This window comes from Apodemus sylvaticus, chromosome 17, assembly GCF_947179515.1.
Source record: "Apodemus sylvaticus chromosome 17, mApoSyl1.1, whole genome shotgun sequence".
NCBI classification, from domain to species: Eukaryota; Metazoa; Chordata; class Mammalia; order Rodentia; family Muridae; genus Apodemus; species Apodemus sylvaticus.
In genome coordinates this window covers 45,544,961-45,571,362 of record NC_067488.1, presented here as the reverse complement: position 1 = coordinate 45,571,362, position 26,402 = coordinate 45,544,961, and the positions used below count along the sequence as shown (strand labels likewise).

Below are 26,402 nucleotides of genomic sequence, written 5' to 3'. Positions count from 1 at the left end.
AATGTATAACAAAAACATGCTTAACCAATATCTATAGACTAAGTGGGCTGGCAGAGCTGAGGAAACTGGGTAGTAAACTTTACAGCAACAAGAAATAAGACAGATACTAGTCTCATGGCGAGCAGGCAAATGGGAATGCATGCTATACGAGAAAAGGGAAGAGCTGGGCAGAAGGGCCAGGACTGCAGAGACACTGGTTGACCTATGGTTCCTGTCCAGATGTGGAAAAGAACTATTCTCCACCCATGTAAGGGAATGAAAGCAAGAGATGGCTGACGATGGGAGATGTCTTATCGCTGGTGTGCTACTGGAAGGGCCACCATGACTAGGGCAGCTTATAAAAAGAAGCATTGAATTTTGAGGCTTGCTTGCAGTTTCAGAGGGTTAGTCAACCACAACAGAAAGAAGAGAGGCGGCCAGCAGACCAGTAGCTGTGAGCTGTACTCCTAATCCAAGGGCATCAGGCAGAGAGAAACCTTAAAGCCCACCCACCCCAGTGACACACCTTCAACATGGCAAATCTTAACTTTCCCAGTTTACCTGCTGGGTCCTAAGCAAGTAAATACATGAGTCTGTGAAGGCCATTCTCAAGTTTGTATGTTGGAAAAAGCAGGACCTAAGCTAGGTGTGGCAGAGCCCTCTGATGCATGTCAGCTGCCTGCTCTACGTAGTGACACCCAGGCTGGTCAGAGCTGCACAGTAAAACACTGTCTCAAGAGAGATGGTTTCTGCACAGTTTGCCCATAGATATAAAATTTAAGTGGCTCTCTTGTTGACAGGATCCACAGCTTTGCAGAGCAGATAGGAAGTGTCACCCACGTTCACATGGGGCAGGCTGCTCTGTGCAGCGTGCTTGTAAAGCATCATCTGGCTATAACAACCTCAGGACGGCACAGTATCACTGTGGGAACCTCCCCGACAGCCTCAGTGCTGAAGGCAGTGAACCCTGGATTCCCTTTTTACTAATTTGCTTACATTAATTTATTTGTGAGTGTGAAAGTCAGAAATAAATACTGGGCATAGTGGTGCACACCTTTCGTCCCAGCAGGGCAGAAGCAGGTAGATCTAGTTCCAGGACAGCCAGGACTAGAGAGACCCTGTCTCACAATAAAGAATGAAAGAAAAGAGAGAAAGGGTGAGGAGTAACCGTGGGAGGGCTTCTCTCCTCGACCCTGTGGGTTCCTGGCATTGAGCTGAGCTGCTCAGAGGTGAAGACAAGTGCTCGTTTTCCCCCACTGAGCTTTCTTACACGGCCCCAGACTGAATTCTGAGACTGAAAGCTCTGGTTACAGAAGAGACTATGATGATATGAAATTAATAAATTGGCATTTGAAAGGAATGGAAATATAAGTTCTCTCTCATCAGTTCTCAAAGCAGGCATTTGTAGATAAATATCTGAAGTGAATAGAAATGAAAAGGCTAAGCTTTAATCACTTTGATTAAATTTGAGAAAAAACAGCTTAGTGTGATCTTACTAATAGTGTAATTCTGAACTTGCCTGTTTGCTGTTAGATAAGAAATAGCAGTCATGGTTATAACTATGGTTGAATATAAGCCCTGGACCTGAATGATAATGAATTTTCCATAGGAATGTAGGTCACCTGCTATGTGTGCACACTGGGACTGAATAGTCAGGTACAGCAATGGCAAAGAGGGGAGGGGCGTCTCATAGTTAGCATGAGAAACATGGGAGACAGCAAAGGGAAGACACTGTATTGATCATGTGGCAGCTGATTTGAGTTGGGAAAAGGATCTGCCTTCCAAATGTTGGGATCAAAAGTCTGACCCACAACCACTGAGCTGTTTTTATCTTTTGAAAGGTTCATTTTAGTGAATGTGTGTCTGTGTTCACAGAGTTCAAAAGAGGGTGTTGAGTCCCCTGGAGCTGAAGTTACAGGCAGTTAGGACTTGTCCAACTGGGTCAAGTTGGGAGCTTCAGGTCCTCCAGAAAGCAACAGCTATTCTCAACTGCTGAGGAGTCTCTTCAGCTCCAAATGGTTTACCTTACAAAATTCAGCAGTAAAGCACTAAATTCTGCAGGTGGGACAGAGGAAGTGGTAACTGGAATTTCAGGGTCTGACAACCTTCCAAGAGAACAGGCGCTCTGCTATTACCATGGCCTGTGTATCTGCTATAGTATAATTATTTTGTTGCTATGGTGATTAACTTTATTTTTTTCAAGACAGAGTTTCTCTGTTTTGCTTTGGGTGTCTTGGAACTAGCTCTGTAGACCAGGCTGGCCACCACCTCACAGAGATTCACCTGCGTCTGCCTCATCAGTGCTGTGGGCAAAGCTACGTGCCACCCGCTGCTATGACGATTAATCTTGAATGTCAGTTTGATGGGATATAGTCACCATGGAAACAAATCTCAAGCATGTCTAAGAGAGGTTGTCTAGACAAGGTTAATTGAACTGGAAAGACCTATCTTAAATACAGGTGATGCTGTGCGGTGGAGTGAGGCACTGACTGACTAAAGAGGACGACAGAGAGCAAGCTGAGCCCCAGCTTTCCTTCCTCTCTGCTTCCTCACTGGATCTGCTGTGAGCAGCCATCTCTGATGCCTTCCCTTCCCAGTCATGGCAGACTGCTCCTGGGGCTGGGCTGTGGACCCCAGTAAGCCTCTCCTTCCTCAAGCTGCTCTGTCAAGCTGCACATAGATGGATCGCTAATACAGATGCCATGACTGCGGCCCTCACAGTAATGCCTCAAGGTGACTGGAGGAGACCACTGCTCTGCCACCAGGCAAGAAGGGCTTGAAGTGGTAGACCACATGGACATGCCTATAGTGCTAGCTGTTTTTTAAGATGTGTATGGCTGTTTTGCCTGCATGCATGTCTGTGTGCTATCCTGGTGCCTAAGGAAGCTAGAAAGTGTCAGATACCCTGAAACTGGAGTCCAGGTCATCATGAGCTGCCATGTGGGTGCTAAGAACTGAATTCACAACTTTTGGAAGAACATACAATGTGTTAACCACTGAGCCACCTCTCCAGCTCCTGGAGTACCAGTCTTTATTTTAAAGCTATTTTGTGATGAGAGGAGCCAGCAGTCCTAACAGAAAGGACTGCAGTGACTGGGGCGGAAATGTGTGAGGTGAGCCTGGAGCATCCCACAGAAGCGTAAAGTCAGGACAAGCAGACCCCACCGTGCCAGCTCATCTAAAGGAGCTCTGGAGTTCCACTAGGCCGGAGCGATGGCTCCACAGCTAAGAGCCCTGGCTGCTCTTCAAGAGGACTCGGGTTCAATTCCCAGCATCCACATTGTGACTAATGACCTGTGACTTCAGTTCTAGAGGATCTGACACTCTGGCCACTGTACACATGTGTTGCACATCCATGTTTGGAAGCAAAACATTAATACATAAAATAATAAATTTTTAAAAGCATTCCTAGTAACCAACGCTGAAGTAATTTGTATAAAACCATCTGCATGGGGACTGCAGTCTGAAGCATAAATATCTGTAACTGCAAACTTATGTAAATGAATGACTCAATAAGTAAGCAAAGGAGAGAATAAGTAAATATTCCTCCACAAAGAAACCATGTAAGGAGATGGGTAAGTTTATCTTACCTGGGTACCAAACAGTGTATATACCGAAACAGGAAAATATAACTTATTATTATTAGTTAGGGTTACTGTTGCTGCAATGAGACACCATCACCAAAAGCAACTTGAGGAAATAGTTCATCTGGCTTACACTTGTACATCATTGTTGATCATCGAAGGAAACAAGGGCAGGGACTCAAACAGGGCAGGAGCTGATACAGAGGCCACGGAGGCGTGACTCTTACTGGCTTGCTCAGCCTGCCTTCTTAGAAACCAGGACCATCAGCCCAGAGAGGCCAACACCCGTAATGGGCTGTTCGTCCCCAGTAAATTGCTAACTTTCTAATTAGAAAATTCCCTACAGGCTTGCATATGGAGGCATTTTAACAATTGATGCTCCCACCTTTGAGAGAAATAACTCTAGTAGTAAAGTTGGCATAAAAGTAGTTGGCATAAAAGTTTCATTTCATACTAAAATGAAAAATCAAAAGTATTGTAAAACTGACAAATGTTAGCCTTTTGTTAGTTTTAGAATTATTCTCCTTGTTTGTTTGTTTCTCTGTGTAGCCCTGGCTGTCCTCAAACCCACTGTGTAGACAAAGCTGGCCTCAAACTTAGAAATCTACCTCTGTCTCCCAAGTGCTGGGACTACAGGCATGTGCCACCACTGCCCGGCAACAAATGTCAGTATTAACTGACAAGAAAAAGTTGTTGTAACTATGCCATTAGTTCAGAAATGTTCAGAAAGTTGGGTGACAAAAGTCTGGGCATTCATATGTGGATTGGAGTTGTGCTTTAAAGTCTAGATTAGCCAGAGGCAAGGCGGTTAGCGCTTGTGGGCAAAGACAGCTCCATACTCCTGAGCTCCAGAGATCTGTCTCAGAAATCCAAAGACTCCCAAATGTATTTAATGGTTGGTAAGAGTGAAATAAGAATGCCCGATTTCAACAGTAAATGGATGAACAGAGACCAAGGTAATGTCCGCACCCTGGCCAGCTTCCCCAGCTTGGTCAGCCCCCACCCAGATGTCTCTTCTGCCTGCAGCTCCTGACAAATACTATATTTGTGAATGTGAATATTCAGGAATATTTGCCAAAATAAGCTTTCTATGCTGTCAAATATCTTTTTAAAGGGAGGGGAATGTGGTTGAGACAGTCTCTCTCTGTAGCCTCGGCTGGGCTGGAACTCTCTGTGTCGACCAGGCTGGCATTGAACTCACAGAGATCTACCTACCTCTGCCTCCCAAGTGCTGGGACTAGAGTGCGCCACCACTCCCTACCTCGCTCATGAAACATCTCAACAAGACTGAACACTCAGAATAGAGTAATTTCTCTAACAGGAGTGAGACTAAATCAAAAACCAGTGAACATACCCAGAGGGTCTGAGTGTGGTGTCATGTGCCCACAGTCCTAGCTGACGAAGACTATGAGTGCACGAGTGCACGTCCAACCTGGGCTATCTAGTGCAACTTTGTCTCAACAAACAAAACAAAATCTAGAAAACTGAGAGTTATTAGATAACGTTCTTGTGTATAATCTGTGAATCAAAGAGAAGTTCAAGATAAATCAGTAAACTTTTTTCAGATTTTACATATGTGGGTATTTTGTCTATATAATGTCTGTGCACCATGTGTGTGCCTGGTACCTACATGGGCCAGGAAAGTATGCAGCATCTTCTGGAACTGAGTTGCAGTCTGTTGTGAGCTGCCATGTGGGTTCTGGGAACTGAACCCAGTTTGCCTAGAAAAGCAACTTGAGCTCTTGAGGGCTGAGCCATCTCTCTAGCCCCCCAAAAGAAGTTGTTGATATTGTTTTGGACTGGAATGAAAATATAGTATGTCCAAATTGGTAGAGCGTCGTGAGTCATGAAAGCTCTTTAAGACTAACCTCCGCATTGGAGTGAATCTGTGTTGAGGTAGGCTATGTAATGCATACTGGCCTCGAGTTTTCTGTGTAGCCACGTCTGCCCTTGGACTCCTGATCTTCCTACCTCTGCCTCCCAGTGCAGGAGTCACAGGTGCTCACCAAATGCCCAAAAACTGTATTTTTATTCTAAGATTTTTGTCTGTCTGTCTGTCTGTCTGTCTGTCTACCTTACTTCCAAGGCAGGTTTTTCATTTGTTTGTTTGCTTGCTTGCTTGCTTGTTTTAGTTTGGGTTTTTTGTTTTGTTTTGTTTTGTTTTGTTTTGTTTTGTTTTGTCTGGCTTAGCCCTGGCTGTCTTGGAACTCACTCTGTAAACCGGGCTGGCCTTGAACTCAGAGACCCGCCTGTCTCTGCCTCCAGAGTGCTGGGACTAAAGGTGTGCACCACCACCCCCCAGCTCTTAAGATTTATTTTGATTTTATGTGTATGGGTGTTTTCACCTGTACCACATACATCTGCGTTACCTGAAAAGATCAGACGAGGGCATCAGAGCCCCCTCGAAACTTGAGTTATCTTGAGTTATCGATAGTTGTTAGCTTCCCCTATAGACGATGCACATTGAACCCAGGTCCTCTGTAAAAGCAGTCAGTGCTCTTAACCACTGACCCATCTCTTGGTGCCTAGACTTTTTTTTTTTAAGGCATATATCATATCATTAAACTCTATTTCTATATTAGTAAAAGGGGCTGGAAAGACGCCTCAGCTGCTAAGAGCACTGGCTGCTCTCGCAGAGGACCAGCTTGTGTTGAGCTGTCAGCATCCACATGTTGGCTCACGACCAGCTGCAACTCTAGTTTCAGGGAGTCCCAATGCCGATACCACCTTCTAACCAAGAAGTGCACCGGCCAAACATTTATACTCACAAAGCTTTAAGATCTAAAAAATGTTTATTTAAGAAATTACAGGAATAACAACACCCAAAGGTGGTTTGACCTTTAATTTGAACATTTGGGAAGCAGAGGCAGAGAGATTTCTAAGTTTGAGGACAACCTGGGATATATAGACTGACCCTGTCGCAAACAAAACAAACCCAAAAACATGTAAAACATTTAAAAAAAAAAAAGGAAATAATATGGTATTAAATCAAGAAAAACGTTTAAAAACTGCCTTATTACCAATAACATTGATCCATTTCTAGGTAGATAGATTAGAGAAAACCAGAAAAACTGTAATTTTCAGTATTAGTGCTGAGCAGTAGGTCACCGCAGAATGTGAATCATCATGTAAGCCATGCACACCACACACACAGGCACATGCGCACACATACAGCCCCAGCTCAGAAGTGGATAGACGAGAGTGCATCGGAGGCTTGCTGCCTTCCAGTCTAACAGGGAATGTGAGCTGCATGTTGAGAGGCAGTCTGCCTCAGAGGAGTGGGTGGAGGATGACGGAGAACACCAAGTGGTTTTCCTGACCTCCACACTCGGACACCCTGCGTGCCCAAACACAAGTGCACACACATGCTGATAGAGTAATCTTTAAAAAAAAATTGCTGGAGCCAACAGCATGGTGGTGCATGCCTTTAATCCCAAATTTATAGGTACATAACCCCTGCACGGTGGACACTGATTTTTTTTGAACGTGTGTGTGCATGTGAAGGTCAATGGATACTTGGCTTGCTAGTGTCCTTTGCTTGAGACAGCCTCTTGTCATTCACTGAGTGTGTCAGGCCTAGTGACCCTTGGGCTTGTAAGGATTGTCCTGTCTCTGTCCCTCACCTCCCTATAGAAGTCCTAAGATTTTCATTTAATAACCTGTGGTTTCTGGGAACTGCATAATTCATTCAGACTCTTTTTTTTTAAGTATATATTTTAAATTAGCTTACAAAGGAGTGGATTACTATAAGTTCTTTTCATATATCCTTAGTTTCAGGTCCTCTTCCTCTTCTTCTACAACCCTCTCCTGGGCGACATTCATGCTTAGACCTTTCCGTTCCCAACATATCTCCGATCTACTCTAATATTGTGTGCTCACCACCCCACCCCCGCATGAGATGCTTCCTGTCTCCTGGGGCCTTTCTAGTTTCTTGACTTGCAGACAGTCCAAATTAAACATACAAGTCCAAAAAGTCACAGCGAGGATTTACCTATGAGGAGAATGTATGGTATGTGTCTTCTGAGCCGGGGCTGCCTTAGTCAGTGTATTTTCAGTGTAGCCGTTCTTCTACAAAGTCACGTTGCTTTATTCCACAGTGTACCCACCACATTTCATGATCCGTTCATTGGTTACTGGGTGTCCTTGATTGTGACTAGAGCGGCAGTGAACATGCAGTTGCTAATCTCTCTCTGTAGTAGGAATTAGAGTCCTTTGGGTCTATGCCCAGGTATGACGTAACCAGGTCACATGGTATCTCTAAATTTAGATTTTTTGAGAAACCGCCACAGTGATTTTCGAAGTGGCTGCGCCACTTTAGATTCCCACCAACAGTGGCCACATCTTTTCTCCCACATCCTTACCAGCATTTCCTGTCACTTGTTCTCTCAATGACAGTCTTTCTGACAAAGGTCAGAAAAGAACTCAAAATGTTACTACTTATTTACATTTCCCTGATGGGCAAGAATGTTGAACACTTGTGAAAAACTATTTACTAACAATTTGTATTTGTGGGGCACCCATGTCCGGTGACTTACAACCTTCTGTAACTCCATCTTCAGGAGATATGATGCCTCTGTCCTCCATAGACCCCTGTACTCACATATACATATTCATATACGTGTTCTCTCTCTCTCTCTCTCTCTCTCTCTCTCTCTCCCTCTCTCCCTCCCTCCCCCCTCTCTCTCTTTCTCGTTCCCTCTCACTCTCATCCACACCACATACAATATAAATTAATAAAATTAGAAATTTAAAAACATTTTGTCTTTCTTCGATGGTGCATTCTTGTCCATGCATATATCTTGGGATGCTTTTCCTACCTTTTACTCTAGCAGTTTCAGAGTCTCAGGTCTGATGTTGATATCCTTAATCCATTTTGAGCTGATTTTTGTTCAGGTGAAAGAAAGATCTAGTTTCATTCTTCCACATGTGTCTATCCAGTTTGTTTGTTGACAATATTTTTTTCACCTATGTGTACTTTGATATCCTTATCAAAAATCGATAAATTGCTATAGTTATTCCTTCTTTCTGGGTCTCTAACTCTATTCCGTTGATCTATGTGTACATCTGTTTTTGTGTTAGCACCATGCTATTTTTATTGCTATAGCTGTCTAGTACAGCTTGAAGTCAGGGATGGTCATCCTCCAGTATAGCCTTTTGTTCAGGATCACTAGCTATCTGAATTCTTTTGTGCTTCCATATGGATTTTAATATTGTTCTCTCTGTGCTGAGATGAGAGGGTGTTGGTATTTTAATGGGGATTGCACGAAGTGTGTCAGTTGCTTTTGGTAGGATGGTCGTTTTCAGGCCATTCCTGAGCATGAGATCGCTTTCCTTGTCTAATGTCTTCCCCTTCTTTTCGGTGTACTAAATGTTTCATGTTGACATCTTTCTCTTTCTTGATTAGCTTTATTTTATTTTATTTTATTTTATTTTATTTTATTTTATTTTATTTTATTTTATTTTATTTTATTTTATTGTTTTTTCGAGACAGGGTTTCTCTGTATAGTCCTGGCTATCCTGGAACTCACTCTGTAGACCAGGCTGGCCTCAAACTCAGAAATCCACCTGCCTCTGCCTCCCAAGTGCTGGCATTAAAGGTGTGTGCCACCACTGCCTGGCAATTAGCTTTATTTCAAGGTTTTGTTTCAAGGCTGTTGTGAATGAAATTGTTTCTCTTATTTCAATATCCGTGTATTTGTCATTGGTTAGGAAGGCTGTCGACTCTTTAACTAGCATTGTGAAAGTGTGTATGAATTCTTGGGGTCTTCTGCGTAAAGACTCAGATTATCTACTACCACTAAGCAGATGCTGACATCTTTCTGTCCTTTTCATTCGCTTCTCTTGTCTTAGCTTTACCTACTATTTCCTGTACAATGTTGGACATGAGTTAAGAAAATGTATACCCGTTTCTTGTTCTTGATTTTAGTGGAAAACTTGTAGTTCTACTATTTAACAGTGTGTATAGAATCTTTATTAGGTTGAAAAGTCCTTCTCTTTGAAGTTTTTCAAGAAAAGATGTTAGAATTTTTGTCAATAGCCTTTTCTTCCTCTATCAAGATGATCATATGGAAGTGGGGATTTAGCTCAATGGTAAAGTACTTGCTAGGCTCTGGATTTGGTCCTCAGCTCCAAAAAGGAAAAGAAAAGAAATAACGATTATATGATTTATGTCCTTGATCACTTATGTAATTTATAACATTTATTGATTTCCGTCTATAGAATTATCCTGGCCTCTCTGGAGTAAAGAATGGTCTTTCGATGTGTTCTTTACCATGTCTTGAGCATGTTGGGTCTCGGGGAACTGACAGGGTCTGCGAGAAGATGAAGAAAGAATAGCTGTGTGTAGGAAGGCTAGGTCAGGTGGGCCGCAGCCCAGCACCACAGCCCAGTGTTGTGTGCAGTGCAGTAGAGGAGTTGGCTAGTCCTCATCAGCTGCTGGACTTGCCAGTTTTTGCTCCACAGGTCAGTTGTTCATAAAAACTCATACTTGGACCAGAGGAAGGCTTTGCCGTTTCAAGCTTGACCCAAGGAAGGCATTGGTCTGTGACACAGTTGTGCCATGTCAACAATTCCCCTTCACTCAGGATTTTACCCATCTTTACATACCCAATCAGGGTTTTCTCAGCTCATGCAGCTCATGAATTCAGTTTGCAAGTATTTTTGCTGAGACTATTTGTGTCTCTGCTCACCAGGGAATTGGTCTATAATTTTCCTTTATTGGTGGTGTTGCTAGTGTCTTTCCTAGCTTTATAAAAAGAGATTGGTTGTATTCCATCCGTTCCTTTCCCATTTTGTAACCGGTGTGGTGGTGAACGTAGCTGCCTTCTGGCTTATGAACTAATTTGAGAAGCATAGGCATTAGATTTTCTTTAAAGGTCTGGTACAATTGCCCAGTGAATCTTTCTGGGCCTGAACTTTTGTAGTTCAGCCTTCCTAACCAATGCCAAATACACGGATATTGAAATAAGAAACAATTTCATTCACAACAGCCTTGAAACGAAACCTTGAAATCATTGTAGAAATAGATTTTTCTATTATTATTTTTATTTATCATGTGAATAAAGGTTTTGCATACATGTATGTATACCATATGAAGTACCCATTGTGGCCAGAGACGGGCGATGAACTCCTGGCATCTAGAGTTGCAAATTGTTACTAGTTGCCATGTGGGTGCCGGGAATCACCCAGGTCCTCTAACAGAGCAGTCAGTTCTCTAACCACCGAGCCATCTCTCCTGCCTTTTTATAGATCTGCTTAAATAGTTCATCTTAGTTTAAATTTGTTAGGTAATATAACTAGACATTCATCCTTTTTAAAATATCTCCAGAGTATAGAATATATGTTTACCATCTTTACATACCCAATCAGGGTTTTCTTAGCTCATGCAGCTCATGAATTCAGTTTGCAAGTTTTAAGGAATGACCTAATAACTTTCTAAATTTCATTGTTCTTTGTTATAATGGCTTTTTTTTTTTTTTTTTTTTTGTCTCCCAAATACTTGAATTACAGGTATATGCCACCTTTCCTGGTTTCCCTGGTAATTTGAACCTTTGTGAATTTGTCCTTAAATTAGCAGTTAATATCCATGAAATAACCCTGGTTTGAGGGAAGGCATAAGTCTAATGCCATCTGGGAGTTGGTAAAGAGTAAGACAGAGCCCCAGTGATACTCTCTGTTCCCCGTGGCTGCAAGTGTGTGGTGGGGGCTGGGAGGGCATGTATACAGAGCCTGCAGCACTGTGTAATCAGCAGTGCCTTGGCTGGAGACACTGTGTGGCCCCTGATCCCCTCCTGGCGCTGTTGGGTCCTGAGCCTGCTGGATCTGATTCTAGCAACAACTGCTTCTCAGCTTTTTTAAAAGAAACCCTAGTTGGTGTATAGGTTCACTCACTGCTAGGGGATTGGTGTGCACTTGGTGTCCCTTCTGTGTCTGTTGAGACAGCACTGCTGGCATTGTCACAGCGGCTGGTAGCTGTGAAGTTGCCACCTCCATTCTAAGGATGCTTGGGTCAGGGAGAGCGGGGAGCCCTTCAGACCTAGTGCGAGGATAAGCGCTCCTCTCCTTGCTCTTGCCAGTGCTTGGTAGTTCCTGTTTGCTGGGTACTTTATGTCATATGCCTTTAAGAGCACTTCCTGAAGAATGAAATGGAGCCTCCATAACTGTTGTCTTCTTTATCACATTATCTGTGGCATTTGTTAAATGTTAAATGTTTTGTGTGCCTGTTTTCAGTCACATGCCATAACTGGACGTTCTATGTAGCAAATGCCTCCCATTTTGGATTTGCATTTTTCCTCCTCCTCCTCCTCCTCCTCCTCCTCCTCCTCCTCCACCAACCCCTCCCTCTCTTCATTCTAGGATCTCTGTAGCCTTGGCTGGCCTGGAACTCACTCTGGAGACCAGAGTGCCCTCTAACCCCCAGAGATTTCTGTGTCTCTGCCTCCTGAGTTTTGAGATTAAAGGCATGCGCCACCACACCTAGCCTACTCTTGGTTTCTTGATATGTAGATATCCTCAATTTTAACTTTATTACAGTCTAATTCACTATTTTTTTCCCTTTGGGCACTGGTTTTGTGACTATCTCAGAGATCTGTCCCCACTGTAAAACCAAGCACTCTCTGATTTTTCCTAAAAGTTCATTTTGTTTTTTCAGCCTTCACATTTATAGCATGGATGGCTTTATATCTTCAATGAGCATAGGCTCAGGGGTCCCTTTCTATGTGTATTGTAATCAGCACGATCAGAGAGCCTGTTCACTGTCACAGGAGATCTGTGTGCCTTGCATGCCTACGTTCCACTGCGCATGAGGCCATACCCTGCACACGTTGTGCCCAACTTCCTCTCCACAATAACTTCCCCATACACAGCTTCCTGTGTGGGAGACAGACGGCCTGTGCAGGTGAGGCCTGGGCGCCCTCCTGCCTACCCTGGCCCAAGTGGAATCCCAACAGTAGGCAGCTAGCCAGCAGGCTCTCCCTCTGCACAAGAGAAGCTGACTGGTCTCTAAGACCACCTTGCTGGGAGTGGCTTCCCTGAGGAGTCTTGGGGATTGCTTCCATTTGAGCCAGCTATCTGGCAGGAAAGCAAGCTGGGCGATCGTTGCATGTTTGTGTCATGGCCGTCACTTGATGCCTGCATCTCCCATCGGTGCTTAGCCACTTTGTTTCTCCCTAGTGTGGGCTCTTCCCGTCTGAGGCTGGAGGAGGCGACCTGATGGTCCTCTGACAACTGTTCACCTCAGCACTAAGGAAGCAGACGGCAATGTCACAGACACAGGATTATGAATGCAGAAGCCACCATGTCGATGAGCAGGAGCCCAGGATTCCGGGATCGAGTACCAGGTAAGGAGGCAGCATCCACTCTCGATGAATTAGCCAGGCCCTAGGGAAATGGGGGAACAACCGTTCAGAGAAAAGGTAGTATGGCTCCAGGGCCGTTGGCTCCCCTGTGGAAGTTCTCCCAATCTTGTTCACATGGCTGCTCATGTGGCCTCCCACGTGCACGGCTCCTCTCCCCGTCCTTCCCGGGGTCGCTCCTGCCCCGTCTCTAGTCCAGTGTTGTCAGCACCACTGATTGTTGCAGGGTTACCTGCACACTTGACCGAGGCCAGCCTGTTCATCCCCTCAGAACACTGATGGTTGGGCTGCACTTAAAAACTTTGCCCGTTTTCTTGGGCACCCGGGCCATCTGTCCATGAAGATACCAGTAGCCATGCCTCTTCATTTCTATTTTTCTGATACGTAGCTTTTTATCTGGAAGTAAATTCCACAGTAACAGGAGGGAAAAAAAAAGGAACAGTTCCAGAAATGCCCATGTGTTCTTCCTCCGAGTCGTCAGTGTTGGTCACCCATCCTTGAGTCATCACCATCAGTCACCCGTCCTTTCTGAGTCACTTTGGGCAAGTCACAAGTGTTCGCCTTAGATCTTGAATGCTTGAGTGTGTCCATCAGGTGGCTCACAGAACCAGGACACACTCACTGATCAGATCTGATGCTGACACAGGCTTCGATCTCCTCTGCCACCCTGAACCACAGAGACCACTTGGAATTACAGCACTTTCTGTCCCTGTGTCGCACAGAATCTCTCGGTCGGTTCTGCCTGCCTCTGCCTTCTCCCTTCCTTGGCCTTGTCCAATCTAAGTGGTTTCCACGGCCTTTTCATGACTTTTGCACCCTTAACCAATATAAAAGTAATCTTTGTGCTCAACTGGTTAGAATACTTACCTAACATACACAAAACCCTGCACTCTACAGTACCACATAAAATGGGCCTAGTGGTGCGGGGAGATAATTTCGGTACTTGGGAAGTAGAGGATTCCAGGATCAGAAGTTTAAAGCTGACTTCAGCTGCATAAAACTTTTGAAGCCAGCTTGGGGTACATGAGACTTTGTCTCAAAAAACAAAAAGCAGTGGCTGGGAAGTGACTCGGCAGTCAAGAGCACTGGCTGACTGCTCCTGCAGAAGACCAGAGTGTACTCCTAGCCCGCATGGCAGCTCTCAACCATCTGTAACCACAGTCCCAAGGAATACAAAACTGTCCTCTGGGCCCTGCAGGCGCTGCACACACTGGTGCACAGGCATATTTAAACAAAATACCATACACACAAAAAATCAAAATCACTAAACAATAACAGGGCTTATGTGTATACCCACCGTGGTTTGCCAGCTCCTTACAGGACTCAGGCAAGCACCTGCTGAGAGGACTGGGTCGCTGTGCAGCTTAGATTTTAGGTCTTTGATGGCAGAGCAACATAATACCCTGTACATGCTCGTCTTCAGACTCTTTTTAATCTTGCACTCAGTTTTCTAGTACCAGCTTTTGTTGTTGTTTGTTTTTTACTCTGAGTTAAATGCAGGGACTCACGGATACCAAGTAAGTGCTCTACCATTAAGTCGCATCCCCAGTCCCATAGTGTGCCGATCAATCTGAAGTCTATACTTGGGTGTGATGTGAAGTGTTGACCTAACTTTCGACTCTAAAATGATCCAATTGTTTTTTCCCTTTCTTTTGTTTTTGTTTGGTTTGTTTGAGGCAGGTTTTCACTGTGTAGCCCGGGCTGTCTTGCAATTCAGTCTGTAGACCAGGCTGGCCTTGAACTTAAAGATCTGTCTCCATCTGTGCTCCAGTGCTGGGATTAAGGCACCCTCATGGCTGCTCACAGACATCACCACAACCCTGCACCACTATGACTGGCTGTGACCCAGTCTTTTGGTAGCTTATTTATAATTGCCTTTTCTGAGACTTGATACCATCTGTACATGTCCTGAACGTTCCGGGATAGTGGGGTAATTTAGCTAACCCATGTGTTTCTATTGACTTCTTTGGTTGTTTTTGGAAATAGACTCTCTCTATGTAGCCCTGCCTGGCCTTGAACTCACAGACATTCCTCCTGAGAGCTAGGCGTGTGTCACAATCAATCTTAAACATTATCAACAAATAATCCTTGCCCAGTATATCTGCAGTTGGTCAGTAGGAAGCTGCTAAACATTAACCCTTCCTGTTGCTTCTAGGGTTGGGCCCTGGCCGGCAGTGAAGGCTGTGCACAGTTGTGCAGCTGCTGCCAGGCTTTCCTTACCTCCTCAGCTCACCACAGTGTGACTGTTAGACACCGACTCCAGCTCTGTGTGCAAGCTGTGCTTCCCTTAAGCCCCGGTGCCCCCTACCCCCTACCCCCTACCTGCTCATAAGGCCTACACAGATATGTGGCTACTTGCTGAGTCTCTCCCTTTCTTCTGGGTCCACATAGTCCATGGGGCTTCCCAGACTGGACTCCCCGTTTTTCTGAAGCCACTTACTGTGGACATCTTTAGATGTCCACACCCACGCCTGGCTTTGGATGTCAGGTCCTGGGCTCCCTGTTCTCCTGTGCCTTTTATTCTCTGAGTATTGTGACTGAATGCTGCCCCCAGGAGATGCCAAGAATGTTCCTAAAGGGCTGGGTTTCTGCCCACATGCACAGGAGTGCGCTGCGAAGGGAATAAAACCCCATTCTTTGTGGAAAGGGGATCATTGAATTGCATTGATTTAAAAGGACTTTTTAAACAAAACTAAGACTTACCTTTTTAAAGGGATTTGTTCTGTGCTTAATAGCTTTCTTTTGTCACTCCGGAAAATTCTTTGGAGAATACCGTAGCTTTGTTTTGGTAAAATCTAATATAGGTTAGGGAGAAGGCCGGTGAAGAGCGGCTGCAGAGGAATGAGGTACCTGAACCCTCTCAGAGCCTGTAGGCAGCCACCTTCCTTCAGTGTCATCACCCAGGACCACACTGGGGCAGCTTGCACCTGCTGTGTTTGTCGCAGCCAGGAGTGTGTCCATCGAGTTGTCCCCTGGGAATCTTCCCGCTTGTTACCATGTTAAAGTCTTGCTTCCCCTCCGTGCCCTCTCGCCTGTCGGCTTCTCTACTACAGCAGCTTCATTCAGTCCTCTGGTCATATGACCCTGTTCCCCATTTGACCTCACATGAGAACACCTGGCCCAAGACAGTTTCCTCCACAGCCCTACCTCAGAAGCTCTGCGGAACCCCTGTGCACATCTGTCTTCGTGTCTGTGCTTGGTTTTCCTCCTCAGTGTTCTGTCAGCAAATCTGTCCTAACGTGCTAGCCATGTTCTGAGGCATCTGTTGGTCAAAATTGTCACTGCAAAGCTAGAGTCTGTGCCCACAAGAGCAGAGGGTATAATTATTCAAAGGATGCTCTGACCATGGCCGTGTGCTGTGTCCACCTGGATACACTTACATGTCGTGTGCTTCCGACTGAAGAAGAGAAAATGAGCAGCCAGGTCTAGGACTTGAATGCTGTGCTCTCTACTGAGAGTTCACGCTGAAGTCAGTCCCTCCTTTAATGGCTCTGAGATTAAGATGGCCGAATTACCAATCCTAGAAGGGTTTTTTTTTTTTTTTTCAGCTTCAGTCAGAGAATAGCCTGGGCAGAAAGTACAGGAGAACAGAGGGAACCTGGCCCTCTGATGCTGGGAGCTCAAGGTACAGCTTACCTGCAGTCATTGTTGGGACCACAGTGGCATGTGAATGCACTCTGCAGGACGGTTACTCCTGTCAAGCCTGCCTCAGTCTTGGCAGAAGGTAACTGTGTAGTCACTAGTGATAAGGAACTTGGAGTGGCTTCAGAATTCACAGGAAATAGTTGTGTATGCTGGGATTGTTGAGAGCACCTTTTCATCTGGCCAAGTCAAGAAGGCCAGTCAGCGAGGGCTTTGGTAGCCTCAGTTTATAGTGGGGAGTATATAGTATATGGGGGTCATATTTTGTAAGGTCAGGACCTTATGGATGGCGACCACATGTAGGGTAAACGTGGAGTGAATGCAGACTCTCGCCAGGGCAGAGAGGGTGGATGGCCTGCAGCTGGGCAGCCTGCAGGTCTTGGCCCTAAGGTAGGGGTAATGCATATATTGTTCCTGGTATGTGGGTATATCTCACCGTCTTAGATGTGAGCCCATATCCACATATTCAGTTCCTCCCACTGTCCTAAGACTCTTCAATGAGCTAAATCCCAACTGAGGCCCAAGTGTGCGCACATCTACATGTACTTGGGGCCATCCAGAGAGAAGAATCAACAGGCCCAAGTTTGTTCTGGATCTCTCTGCCAAAGGCTTCAAGAGAGGACACAGCTTTAAGCCAATGAGGTAATAGCCACAACCCTGCATATGCAACTATAAGATACCCTTACCCCGCATCCCAGACCCAATACCCAGCTATTCCCTGAGTCAGCGTTGGCAGGAGATTGGATCTGGGGTGCTGAGCTCAAATGACACCCATCAGTCTTGGTGGGATTCTTTTATGGGTTCCTTGTCCTACTATACCTGTGCCTGACCCAGAGAACCAAGACCAAACAGCCCTGCTTCAGCTGTGACATGAGGTAGATTATCCTCATATAACTTTAACATTTTAAAGTTTGAGGACAACGTGTGTGTGTGTGTGTGTGTGTGTGTGTATCACACACGTATGAGCTTTTAGATTGACCCTACCTGACATTTCAGAAGTAGGACAGAGGGCTCCATTGTCCTCTGTACCAGCCTCTCCATAGGTGTGTTGTCAGCACTTCCTCTTGGTCACTCTGTTCACCTGACTGCCACCTCAACTGATGTCTCTTGTGTCTCAAGAGATCACATGATATATCCATTGTGTCTCCTTAGATACACTGAGCAGTTTAGTAAAGATCTAGGCAGGCATTATATAGACTGTTCCTTTGTTTTGCTTCAGTGCTTTTCTGTGGATAGCTGGAGTCACCCTCCATAGTCTAGGCCTCCTAGTCAATGCCTTTCTACCTAGAAAAGTCCCATGTTACTCTCGAACTGCTTTATCTCATTGCTGTGTTGTTGTGTACCATGTGCTATGTCTGGGATCACACACTTCAGGCTTGTGACTTGCATGTGTGTATTAGAGAGCATGTCATAGACACTACCCTGTGAATGCGACAGGTAAGCAGGGTGAGGCTCTGGACGATGGCATCCAGACTGGGTCTTGGGTAGCTTTGCTTTCACCCTTCAGTAAGCATCCCTAACCTCTCAGTGGGTGGTTTTTCTAGAGGATAGAATCAGACTTGTCGTTTCTGGTCCCTTCATTTGGCTGTGGGCAGGTGTCATCTGACAAGTTGCCAGTCACTCTCCCTCATACCACTCCCCACGCCCAGCCTGGCAGCAGCTCCTGAGTTGCTTTGGGCTCCTGATCCTGGGAGTGAGGCCCAGTCTCTGGTCTGTTGTCAAGTTAGTGTGAATAGCTTAGGCATGTCCTGCCACAGGGTCTCTGGCCTCACTGGAGTTTGTCAGGAGCCTCAGTGTCAGCAGCCGTCCTCGCTGATATCCAGCCCTTTTTTATGGCTGTTGTGAAGACTTCTACTTCTTCCTGGTGCCCTGCCACTGTGTGCTATGTGCCCTGACTGAGGTCATAACTTCTCCTTAAGGTCAGTTCAGGAACTGGTAATGGTTCCTGTGTCCTCCTGTCCGAGCTACAATCTCCAGCAGCAGGACAGTGGCAACAAGACTTTGGCACACTGGGTGTCCTGGGCATCTGGTGGTGGTTACCCGTAGCCTGCGTGACACCTTTCAGGACTGTGGGTTGACATTCTCCTGCATTCCACCATTCCCTGGCCGTGACAGGTCCTTCACCTGGAGACCTCGGTGCTTGAAGTTTGTGGCACTTTTTAATCTTCTAGAAAGTTCACCCATGATTTAAATATATTTATATCTGCTCATTTCTGCCTCTTCTAGATGCTGTGGCTGGTCTATTAGTCCCTGACCACCCTCCACCCCTCTCCCTGCTGCACTGTTTCCTCTGACCAGTTTGCTCCAAGTCTGTTCTCTCTTTTTTATGAATTTGTGTTTTGTTCCAGTTTCATTTCTGTTACAGAGAAAAATACCCCAACAGAAAGCAACTTAGGCCCAGAGTAGTCGCCCATGCCTTTAATCCCAGCACTCGGAAGGTAGAGGCAGGTCTCTGTGGTGAAGTCCAGGCAGAAACTGGAAAGAGCTAGTCATATTGCATGCACAGTCCAGGCGGAAAGAAGGCGCATGCTCGCTTGCTTTGCTAGTGATACCTCTGCCCTGCCTAGGAAATGGCACTTTCACCAGTGAGCTAGGTTCTCCTCTTTCAGTTAACTTAATTAATACAATCTCCCACCCCAGACATGCCCACAGGCCAGGCCAGGGAAGACTCTGTCTCAAAGCCCAGCCGCAACTCCCCTCCAAAGAACAAGAAACTCTCAAACTTAAATCCTTAAGGCGTATCCATCCCGGTGATTGATCAGGGCATCATATTACCCCAGCTGGTCTTGAACTTCGGACTAAGCGCTCCTATGTCTCAGCCTCCACGGCTAAGCCACCGGCACGAGCGTCTGCTCGGCTGTCTCAGCGAGGTTAGAGCTCAGTTGTTCAGCTAACCCTCTCCACATCTCCTGTAGATATCTCCATCTTACCCTGCTTCTCACAGTCAGCATGTGCTAGGTGTGCTGCGGGCGCCTGCAGGGGAGGCCGGTGCTCTGCTCCCTTCCTTCTCTCGTGTCGTTCAGCTCAGCATCCACGCGCTACTAACCGTTTTATGGGATGCCCACCCTGTGGAGATGAGTAGAAGTGCTGCCTGCTGCTTTGTTCACGTAACCCATTAGGGAGAATGTCCCACCCCTGGAGTGACCTGCTTACCTTGTTCCTGCCTCAGCAGTTACTGTGGGAGCCACGGCAGGGCCAGCCTCTTGCTGTTCCAGCCTGTGCATCAGGAATTGCCAGGCATCTGAAACAAACTCAGAGTAAGACTTAAAGTCCAGCCAGGCAGTGGTAGCGCACGCCTTTAATCCCAGCACTTCGGAGGCAGAGGCAGGTGGATTTCTGAGTTTGAGGTCAGCCTGATCTACAGAGTGAGTTCCAGGACAGCCAGGGCTATACAGAGAAACCCTGTCTCGGGGGGAAAAAAACAAACAAACAAAAACAAGAACCCCCCCCCCCAAAAAAAAACAAAAGACTTAAACGTCCATATGGGCAGTGGAGGTACACGCCTTTAGTCCCAGCAGTCTGGAGGGAGACAGAGACAGAAGCAGATCTTTGAGTTCAAGGCTAGCCTGATCTGCAGAGCAAATTCCAGGAAACCTTTTCTCAAAATAAACATACAAACAAACAAACAAAAAACAAGAGTGAGACTGACAGACAGAGACTGAGACATACACAGAGAGACAGACAGACAGAGGAAAGAGTTTAGCATTCATATTAGCTACAGTTTAATAGCCATCCACAGTGTTGAAGGAGCTATGGTTCCTGGCCTGAAAAGTCCCCGTTCCACTTCACCGTCATGAAGTGGCTCCAGCTCAGTCACCAAGCAGGGGGACAGGAACCACAGCATGAGCCCTGAGCCCCAGGCACTAGTGTCACTCCCACACTGATAGAAGAAGGGCAAGCTAAGCAGGCCAGGAGACACAGTTAGAAGCTCTTAGAAGCACCCTTGAGGTAGAACAGGCACCCTTGCTTCCATGGGGTGTGGTTCTGGGCAGAGGGTAGGACCAGTGTGAACTTTAAAGGCACAGGAGGCATTATGCAGAAGGTTGGGATGAAGGCCCATATTACCACTGGGGCCTCACAGAGTAAATACATCCTAGGGTCTAATGTTAGGTACAACAATCCAACTAGTCTGTGTTGGTACAGGGACATTCAGCAGAGGCCTTGAAGCCTTCAGCCCCTCCGTGCAGTGTTGAGCTGAAGAGAAGATGGTCATAAAATCTAAATCAAAATCCTAAACTTCAGTCACAGCGTGCGCGCGCGCGCACACACACACACACACACACACACACACACACACAAGCACAATTTGAGTTGATAACTAAAGAGAAAAGTCTACAGGAAACGTTGCCTGGAACAGATGTAGACTAGTTACTTGTCTGTTGCTAGGATAAAATGCCACAACCAAGTCAATGTATAGGATTTTTGGGGTTTATAGAGGCATGGCAGCTGGAGCAGGAACACATCTTCAGACTCTAAGCATGAAGCAAAGAGATGTGAGAGCATGAACTCAGGCCGTGACCCAAGTCTCTAAACTCTAAGCCTGCCTCCAGTAATAAACTTCTTTCAGTGAGCCAAGCCTCCTAAGCCTCCCCAGCCAGGGCCCCAACTGGGGATCACGTGTTCAAGTGCCAGAGATGATGGTGACATAGCGCTCAAACCCCCACAAGGTAGGCGTAAGCCCCAGCTGAGAGCAGTACATGGGCACGGTGGCTCTGCATTCCTTCCAGTTTGTTTTGTGGTACCAGGTACGTAAGCACAATCCTGGGGCCTATTGCAGAACACAGAGATGTGACCAGTGTGGGGGTACACTGAGGCTCCTAATCTGGCAGCGTGTGTCTAGCTCTAATGAGCAGTATGAGGGAATCCCTGGCCACACCCTCAGTGCTCTCTGTGGCATAGCTCATTAGGATATTCACAGAGGGCAATGAAGACCCCAAGTGTCAACTGCTATGACAAATCACTGTGACCAACGTTGTGTTTATAAAAAGATAATGAGAGAGGGGATATGTGAGCTTGATGGCCCTGCCCTGCCAGCTTTGTGGACTGCAGCTCGCCTCTCTCCCTCTCCCTCTCTGTCTCTCTCCCTTTCTCCCTCTCCCTCTCTCCCTCTCCCTTTCTCCCTCTCTGTCTCTCTGTCTCTCTCTCTCCCTCTCCCTCTCCCTCTCTCTCTCCCTCTCCCTCTCTGTCTCTCTGTCTCCCTCTCTCCCTCTCTGTCTCTCTGTCTCTCTCTCCCTCTCTGTCTCTCTATCTCCCTCTCCCTCTCCCCCCCCCCCCACTGGTCACACTTACTGTCCACACTAACATCTTGATGTCTCCAGCTCCATTCAGCCTTCACTTTCATAGCTTCACACCGTGGCCTTTCAGGGACTCCATGCAGGAACTCCTTGCTACATGTCTGGTCTCAGTGGCTTTCCTTAACCTTGGAGAAAGAGTCTACAACTACTTTGTTCCCAATTCTAAAAAGAAACACTGCCCAAGTTCTGCTGATCTCTGAGGAGAGCCTGCGCCACTCCTTCAGTTACCTCTCCATAAGCTTTGATTTGTTGTTGCTTTTTAAAAATATTTATTTATTTTATGCATATGAGTACACTATAGCTGTCTTCAGACACACCAGAAGAGGGCATCAGATCTTATTAAAAATGGTTGTGAGCCACCATGGGATGGCTGGGAATTGAACTCAGGACCTCTGGAAGAGCAGTAATGCTCTTAACCTCTGAGCCATCTCTCTCTAGCCCTTGTTGTTGCTTTTTAGGAGCAGAAAATGCTGCAGTCTTTTACTGCAAGTTGCAGGGGTGTGAGAGCACCACCACCTTACTCCGTTTCATATCTTGCACAAGGCTTGGCCCCAACATTACATTACCTGGTGCTAATTTTCTCCTTCAGCGGCATACTTTGTCTTGGTTTTGTCTGTCTGTCTGTTTTTGTCATGGTTGCTCATTTCCATTGTAGACCTGCATAAGAGTGAGCACTAATAACCATGTGATAGAGCTGATATTATCCACTGTAGACCTGCATAAGAGTGAGCACTAATAACCATGTGATAGAGCTGATATTATCCACTGTAGACCTGCATAAGAGTGAGCACTAATAACCATGTGATAGAGCTGATATTATCCACTGTAGACCTGCATAAGAGTGAGCACTAATAACCATGTGATAGAGCTGATATTATCCACTGTAGACCTGCATAAGAGCGAGCACTAATAACCATGTGATAGAGCTGATATTATCCATTGTAGACCTGCATAAGAGTGAGCACTAATAACCATGTGATAGAGCTGATATTATCCACTGTAGACCTGTATAAGAGCGAGCACTAATAACCATGTGATAGAGCTGATATTATCCACTGTAGACCTGCATAAGAGTGAGCACTAATAACCATGTGATAGAGCTGATATTACGCTATCTTGAACTCTCCTCAGTCAAGGGAATTGGTACATTACTTTTCAATTTAATTTAAGGCAATTTTTTTAGAACAAGTACAGAGGGGCTGGAGAGATGGCTCAGCGGGTCAGAGCACTGACTGCTCTTCCAGAGGTCCTGAGTTCAAATCCCAGCAACCACATGGTGGCTCACAACCACCCACAATGAGATCTGACACCCTCTTCTGGTGTATCTGAAGACAGCTACAGTGTACTTACATATAATAAATAAATAATTCTAAAAAAAAAAAAAAGAACAAGTACAGAAGACAACCACATTCTTTACCAAATATCACAAGAATAGTCTCTCCCTAGTTGCTGATACTTTTGCCCTCTTAAGTTCTCGAGCTGGTTTTCAGTCATGCACAGTGCTCTCAGCTCTACTCTCTCGAAGCTCCTACTAGATGCCCTTACCCCACTTAGAGCATGCAACCAGGTTCCTAGTCCAAGGCTTCCACAGTTCCCAAACAACAGCATAATCAGGCCTGTCACAACAGAACCATGCTGTCTCAGTTACTCTTTCATTGCTGTGAAGAGAGATCATGACCAAGGTAACTACAAAAGAAAGGGTTTATTGGGAGTCTGCAGTTACTGAGGGTTAGTACCCTGATCCACAAGCATGAAGCAGGGATGGGGAGGGAGGGGAGAGAGAGAGACAGAGAGAGACAGACAGACAGACACACACACACACACAAACACACAGAGAGAAAGAGAGAGAGAGAGAGAGAGAGAGAGAGAGAGATTGAGAGAGAGAGAGAGAGAGAGAGAGAGAGAGAGAGATACTCACTGTTGTGGGCTTTTGAAATCTCCACGTCCACCTACAACACAAAGTCCACACTGAATCTTTCCCAAATTGATCCACTAACGGGGGACCAGTTATTCCAACATGAGCGTGCGGGGACCATTCTCACTCAAGCCATCATGGTGTGCGGCTCCTGGCCAAGAACATAAGAGCTGCGTGTTGTTTCTGAAGTGTAGAGCCTTCAGGGGGAAGATGGGGAGGCAGGCGAGTGTGGTGACCCAGACACAGAAAGAGGCTTTACGCGTGAACTGCAGAAACAGATCCCCAGAGATCCAGCCGTGGAATGCTAGGTCTGAAGTATTTAAGTGGAAGGGTAAGGGCCTCAGAGAGTCCTGGCAGAGAGCTAAACAAGCATCAGCAGTTGGACATAGCCAAAGAATTGTGCTGAGAGCCTGCGGCCACAAGCCTTGAACCTGGATTGACACTGCTTGCACAGATGTCAGTGCCACAGAGATGTCTTTGTTCTCCATGCGTCATTCGGTAGTATTAATTCAGATTTTGCAAAGATAGGAGCAGAGTTTGTATGAAATTCATGAGGAAGTAAAAAATAGGTTAAGAATAGGCAAGAGTGCCCGGGGCAGTGGTGGCTCTCACCTGTAATCCCAGCACTCTGGGAGTTAGAGAAAGGCGGATCTCTGAGTTCAAGGCCAGCCTGGTCTACAGAGTGAGTTCCAGGACAGCCAGGGCTACTTGTAATCCCAGAACTCTGGGAGGCAGAGGCAGGCAGATTTCTGAGTTTGTGGCCATCCTGGTCTACCAGGCTATACAGAGAAACCCTGTCTCGAAAAAACAAATCCAAAAAAAACCAAAACAAACAAAAAAGAATAGGCAAGCGCTAGGGTTGGCAGGTCAAGGTGCCTGCTGCCGAGTCTGATCCCAGGGACCCACATAGGGAAGGATGGAATCAAGTCCTACAAGTTGTCCTCTTCCTTCCAAACATACACCCAAATAAACACACAGACACTAAATAAATAGGAATGCATTTTTAAATGTTTTAAAAAGAATGGCTAAGAGCTAGGTGCAGTGGCGTGCCGTTAAACCAGGTGTTATGGAGGTTGAAGCAACAGGATCATGAATTTAAGGCTAAACCCTAACCCTCAGACTGCATAGTAAATCTCTGTTTGAAAGGGAGTGTGGTAGGGCTGGTGATATGGCTCAGAGGTTAAGAGCACTGGCTGACCTTCCAGAGGTCATGAGTTCAATTCCCAGCAACCACATGATGCCCTCTTCAGGCAGACAGATGTATATGCAGCAGAGCATTCATATTTTAAACAAAGTTTTTTAAAAAAAGAAGGGAGTGGTTAAGAGCTGCGGGACAGCTCGGACAGAGCAAGTACATGCTTACTGCATGCAAAGTGAGTACATGTTTACTGCATGCAAAGTGAGTACATGTTTACTGCATGCAAAGCCCAGGCTTCTTCTCTCACACTGAGAAAGTATGAAAAACAAAACAAAACAAAACAAAAACAAAGGACAAGGAGGACTAGTGACGGAAGCAGGACTGAAGGAAAGAATGCCGGGAGTTTGAAAGCAGGTTTTTACAAGATTGTTCGTTTTCCTAAGCTCCCCCACAAAGGCACATGCTGAGGCAGAGGTGAGATCAGAAGGGGCTCACCCACTCACCCAGCAATGCTCCCGGGTAAAGCTGCTCTTGTCTGTCCTGGAAACAGTGATACCGGTTAGACAGACAATTGTTTTTGAAATGTCACAAGCAAGCAAAATCCCAGCAGGCAGATCCACGAGGTCAGAATAGATGGCAACATTGTAAAACTTTGGGGAGTCAATTTTTAAGAGAATATGCTTGATCTACAAGTAAAACAGAGACCAGAAAGAAATAGAAAAAAAATGAGGAAAGGATTTATAAATCCACCTCACTAAGATTAAAACTTGTTTTCTTTAAAAAAAAAAAAACAAGAAAACTGGGCGGTGGTGGTGCACGCCTGTAATCCCAGCACTCTGGGAGGCAGAGGCAGGTAGATTTCTGAGTTCAAGGCCAGCTTGGTCTACAGAGTGAGTTCCAGGACAGCCAGGGCTACACAGAGAAACCCCGTCTCAAAAAAATAAAAAATAATAAATAAATAAATAAATAAATAAATAAATAAATAAATAAATAAATAAATAAAATAAAACAGACAAGTCACAGTCAACCCTGGTGAGACATCATTGGCAGGCATCTATGAGAACGAGTGTCTGGAATAGCCCATGCGGGTCAGGAAGAGAAAACAACACATTCATCTTGTGGGTTTTTCAGGAATTTGAGAAAAGTGTTTGATATTAGTAATCACAAAAAATTAAAACTACAGATGTAGAAATGATTATTCCAATTTAGTATATTTTCACATGTTTGAAATTTTTCATTATAAAGTCTTGGAAAAAAGAGATCAGGTCATTTTAAAAGGGAGACAGAAGGAAAGGGCTTGGTCTGGCTCTCTGGGAAGTGAGGGCTTGGGTGCAATCCTCTCCACCATGTGTCCAGCAGTGTGCGCTCATAACCCAGCACTGTGTCCAGGGAGACAAGCGGATTCCCCACGCCTCTCTGGACAGTCTAGCCAAAACAGCAAAGCCCAGCTTCAGTGAGATGCCCTGCCCCAGCTACGCTGGAGATGTGACTGAGGGC

At 45.8% G+C, this 26,402-nt stretch overlaps 1 protein-coding gene across 3 annotated transcripts in view; it reads left to right on the top strand.

Moving 5' to 3' along the window:
* The window catches only part of Arhgap39 (Rho GTPase activating protein 39), a 90,916-nt gene that overhangs the window by 34,646 nt on the left and 29,868 nt on the right, over positions 1 to 26,402 (top strand). For 2 of the 3 annotated variants that reach the window (XM_052160283.1, XM_052160284.1), the window contains exon 2: positions 12,735 to 12,901. In XM_052160283.1, the coding sequence (XP_052016243.1) occupies positions 12,822 to 12,901 (80 nt within the window). In that variant the 5' untranslated portion in view covers positions 12,735 to 12,821. Of the gene's footprint in view, positions 1 to 12,427; positions 12,460 to 12,734; positions 12,902 to 26,402 lie in introns of those variants that run through there. The other variant, XM_052160285.1, reaches the window with a different exon arrangement.